Source organism: Lactuca saligna, chromosome 9 (assembly GCF_052625555.1).
Source record: "Lactuca saligna cultivar CGN05327 chromosome 9, ASM5262555v1, whole genome shotgun sequence".
Classification (NCBI taxonomy): Eukaryota; Viridiplantae; Streptophyta; class Magnoliopsida; order Asterales; family Asteraceae; genus Lactuca; species Lactuca saligna.
The window spans coordinates 41,432,796-41,436,872 of record NC_136425.1 but is presented as its reverse complement, the minus strand read 5'-3'; the positions used below and the strand labels follow the sequence as shown (position 1 = coordinate 41,436,872).

Sequence of the window (4,077 nt, the reverse complement as noted above, 5' to 3'; positions counted from 1 at the left end):
TGATTTTTGTTGACTAATTAAAATTTCAGCGCATAAACTGATTGTATAAAATGCAGTAATGTGTGTACCTCTTAAAATCAACATTTGAGGCTAAATGTTTATTAAGGTGTATATATATATATATATATATATATATATATATATATATATATATATATATATATAGAGAGAGAGAGAGAGAGAGAGAGAGAGAGAGAAAACTGATTATCTAAGAATACTACCTACTACTCTATTATCATCACTAATCAATTTCAATCAACAAAGTATCCTTATCCTGATTGCTTCATGTACCAAATAATTACTTTCAAAACCCACATCCAAACACTCCCTAACAAACATATGATATGTCTTCAATCAACTGCTCCCAAACGCCAAAAATGAATGACCAAAACTTGATTAAGCATTTAGCTCCCCTTCATCTGCAATCCAGTTATATACACAACACAGGATACATGGGTCTTAAAAATATGTGAAAAGAAAAAACATTTATTTAAAATATAAGGTTTAACAGCTTACCTTGTGTGTGCTTATATTCCGAAGTCCAGTTAAAACTTCTGCAAAATCTACAGGAGGCAAACATGAAAATTGCATTTTCTCTCCTGTACAAGGATGCGTAAATCTACAAACAAAATAAACTTCATCAGAAAAGAAATAGCAACATACTTACATTTCCTCACTCATAATATATATATATATAAGTAGGTTGCTATTATGGGTAAAAGTATATGCATACATGGTTACTGCTTACTATGGGTTAAAAAAATACAGTAAAGTCTGTTGCTATTCCTTGTAATTTTCCCAAAAAAAAAAAAGTTTAGTTTGAAATGGACTAACCCAAGAGTCAAAGCATGGAGACAAGGTCTGTTGACTTTAGCAACAAGCTCTGAAAGTTGACCATGTAATTTTGATGAGTTTTTGAGCTGTAGTCGTGATATGGCCATGTTCTTAGTACCTCCATACACCTCATCTCCCATTAGAGGAATCCCAAGGTACTTTGCATGTGCTCGAATCTGTTTCAGAGTTATCAAAAATGCCCAAAGAAATAATTAATATATTCATATATGAGATTATACAAAATGAATTAAATAATATCAATTAATGTTGAAACAATGCCTGATGGGTGCGACCCGTCTCTAACCTCCACTCAACCAATCCGGACCCACCACCAGCAAGTATCTCAACTACTTTGTACCTGATGAGCAAATAATTAAGGGTAAAATCGTCATTTTGTAACAGGAACAGACCTTATGTACACAACCCTTAGTTGTACTTAAATCACCTACTAGCAGCATAACGAGACTTTCCACATTTGGTGGGTCCCGTGTCGGCAGTCATACGAATCCGATTGGTCAAATCACGACCGATGGGAATATCAACGCGTCCTGAGGGCGGAAATGGAATTCCACATGTGAGACTAATGTATATCCTTTGAATGGTGTGTTCCTTGAATTGTTGAGATAAATGGGCATGTGAATGTTCATCCTGTGTTGTTGTTCGGAAAACATTAAAGAAAAATATTAATTATTTTAGAAGAGATTTATAGAAGAAGAATGAAAATGGAAGAAATGATGTTGTTTTGTTGAACTACCTTGGCAACAACTAGTAATCCACTTGTGCCTTTATCTAATCTATGCACAATCCCAGGTCGAACAGATGTTTCATTGGTGCCAAAAGTGTGATTTAAGGGTGATTGTGATTCATCTAACTCGATATCAGACAATTCATCAGAATCTGAGAGTAATTCTTGATCGTGAAATGAAGGTGTTGAGAGACTGCAATGATGAAGAATGCCGTTTACTAGTGTTCCAGTAGTGTTTCCAGGTGCTGGATGAACAACCTATGATTGTTACATTATAAGTTTGGAATAAATGTTTCGAAAGAAGAGATTAATCCATGGAGGAATGGAAAGGAAGTGGAAGAAGGTTGATGTGATTACCATGTGTGCAGGTTTATTAACAACCAACACATGTTCATCTTCATACACAATATCTAAAGGAATATCTTCGCTTTCAGCTTTTAAGGGTTGCAATTCTGATATTGTGCATTCAACCTTATCGCCATGTCTTATCATGTGTGAGGTCTGAAAGAAAGTTATGGATCGAGATATTAGACAAAACGATTGATCAGAATTTGGAATGAAACCTTTGACGAAGTCATTTTTCATGGATTTGGTTACCACAAGTAACTCCTAAGAATCTAAAACATTTAATTAAATTTGAATTTGAGACGTAATTTGTTTGATCTCAAAATTAAGTAACTGAACTTTACCTTAACAATAACACGATGATTGACGGAGACGAGTCCTGACCGAATGCTTGATTGAACCCTAGCTCGACTAATGCCATTTATCCGAGTAGAAATCCAAGTATCGAGCCTCGTCTTTCCAACATCTTCAACGCTCTCTTCGAGCCGAACGCCGGTGTAATTGGTGATTTGTCGACTGCCGGAAAAAGCATCTTCTTCTGCTTGTAATTCGTCAACCAAATCCGAGCCTCCTGAGCAAGAAGTGAAGGAAACCTTTTGATGAAGTGGAGTAAGAACTGGTGTGTTCCGATGGAAGAAAGAGATGAAAGAGTTGGAGAGGGTTCTTTTAGCGGGGAAAATTGTGGGGCAAGTGAAGGAGTACATCAACGACATTTTGCGGATGAGGTGCAACCTAATCACTGTAATACCTGAAGGTGTGGCAATGTCAATTGTTAAGGGTGCTTTTGACAATTTTTAGCACGCTTGTAGGCCATAATCTAACTTCTTTGTCTCAAATTAAATGAAGAAAGCCTCGTTTGTTTATTTATGGTGTTAAACTGTTAATGTCATCAAAGTGACAGTCATTAGTAACTATAATATCGATTTGCTCCTACCAACTTGAAGGTCATATATCCTTTTTTTTTTTATTCTCAAAGTATGAAGTATTTTCGAGTTTAAAATGTCATTATCAACAAAACTAACGGGTCAGCCGTTCATATTTTGGTCGGTCTCCAAAATAAATTCTCACGTAAGCAAAGGTATATAGTCATGTGTAATCCATACGATTTAAATCAATTTAATTTAGACACAACTCCTCTTTCTGTCGTTCTTTTGAAACAAAAAACCTTATCTTCCCATTGGTTCATCCTGACGATGGCAACATACACCAATATCGATCTTCATTTCCAAGGGCTACTCATCAACAAATCATTTTGTTACTCTGATTGTAAACATCATGTGTTTGAGGATGTCGATTTTATAGGTATTGACCTAAAAGAATGTGTTGTTTTTTTTAACACTTTACAGAAGAGAAGTATGAGAAGTTGTATTATTGTATATCAGATACAGAAGAATTCCAAGAAGGTTTAAGATTGATTACTAATGAGCTTGAATATGATGAGTTCATTGACATTGTTTATTGATGTGGAGTCCAATTGATGATGTACATGGACCATTTTGGTATTAATCTACATGTATTGTCTGGTGAAAATGGTTGTTATGAGGACAACCATTCAGGTGTATAGATATGTCAGGGGAAATGGAGGATGGTACCAACCTAACTGACTTCATCACTCCAGTGATCGATACCAACATGGAAAGAGTAACCCAAGAAGGAGTAACATGGGAAAATCAATATGAGGCTAACACGGTTGTTGATGCATGTGATAGTGTCACAGGTGTTAATGAAGATGATAATGTCCCGGATGTTGATGTTACAAGGTTCAATGAAGATGTACTCTAGAATAAGGAGTTTCTTGTGGTATGAGATTTACTAACCATAAACAATTGAAACACATGCTTTGTAATTATGTTATTGCTAATGGCTACTACTTGTGTTATAGAAAAAATGACAGGAGAAGACTCTTGGTTAAGTGATGGGGTATTGATTACACCTTTAGGCACTGGGCTTATTGGATGAGTGAAGAGTAATACTTGTGCTAGAAATTTCAAACTCGGTTCAATTGTTAACTATAGATGAATTAATAGTCATTTTACTAGAGAAGTTCTTGAGAATGAAAAATTTAATGTTAGGATAATAAGAGAAGAACTTAAAAATAAATTTGAAATTAAGGTGAGTATGGTCAGTAAGTGAGTACATCAATGACATTTTAT

The 4,077-nt window shown here is 35.1% G+C and overlaps 1 protein-coding gene across 1 annotated transcript; it reads right to left on the bottom strand.

The window, feature by feature from the left end:
* Window positions 1-204: 204 nt before the first annotated feature.
* On the bottom strand, window positions 205-2,717 carry LOC145018749 (Pseudouridine synthase family protein). Its single transcript, XM_078976599.1, has 8 exons — window positions 2,269-2,717; window positions 1,937-2,080; window positions 1,589-1,837; window positions 1,280-1,482; window positions 1,114-1,192; window positions 835-1,010; window positions 517-619; window positions 205-419 (listed from the first exon to the last, which is right to left on the bottom strand). Exons 1-8 carry the CDS (start codon window positions 2,635-2,637, stop codon window positions 405-407), a joined length of 1,338 nt encoding a protein of 445 aa, XP_078832725.1. The 5' UTR covers window positions 2,638-2,717; the 3' UTR covers window positions 205-404.
* Window positions 2,718-4,077: the final 1,360 nt, after the last annotated feature.

Excerpts from the sequence above, each read along its gene's own strand:
- LOC145018749 (XM_078976599.1), bottom strand. The coding sequence starts at position 2,637 with ATGTCGTTGATGTACTCCTTCACTTGCCCCACAATTTTCCCCGCTAAA. Across the intron at positions 1,838-1,936 it reads TTAATAAACCTGCACACATG|GTTGTTCATCCAGCACCTGG; the intron begins GTAATCACATCA and ends TAACAATCATAG. Across the intron at positions 620-834 it reads CTCCATGCTTTGACTCTTGG|ATTTACGCATCCTTGTACAG; the intron begins GTTAGTCCATTT and ends TTTTGTTTGTAG.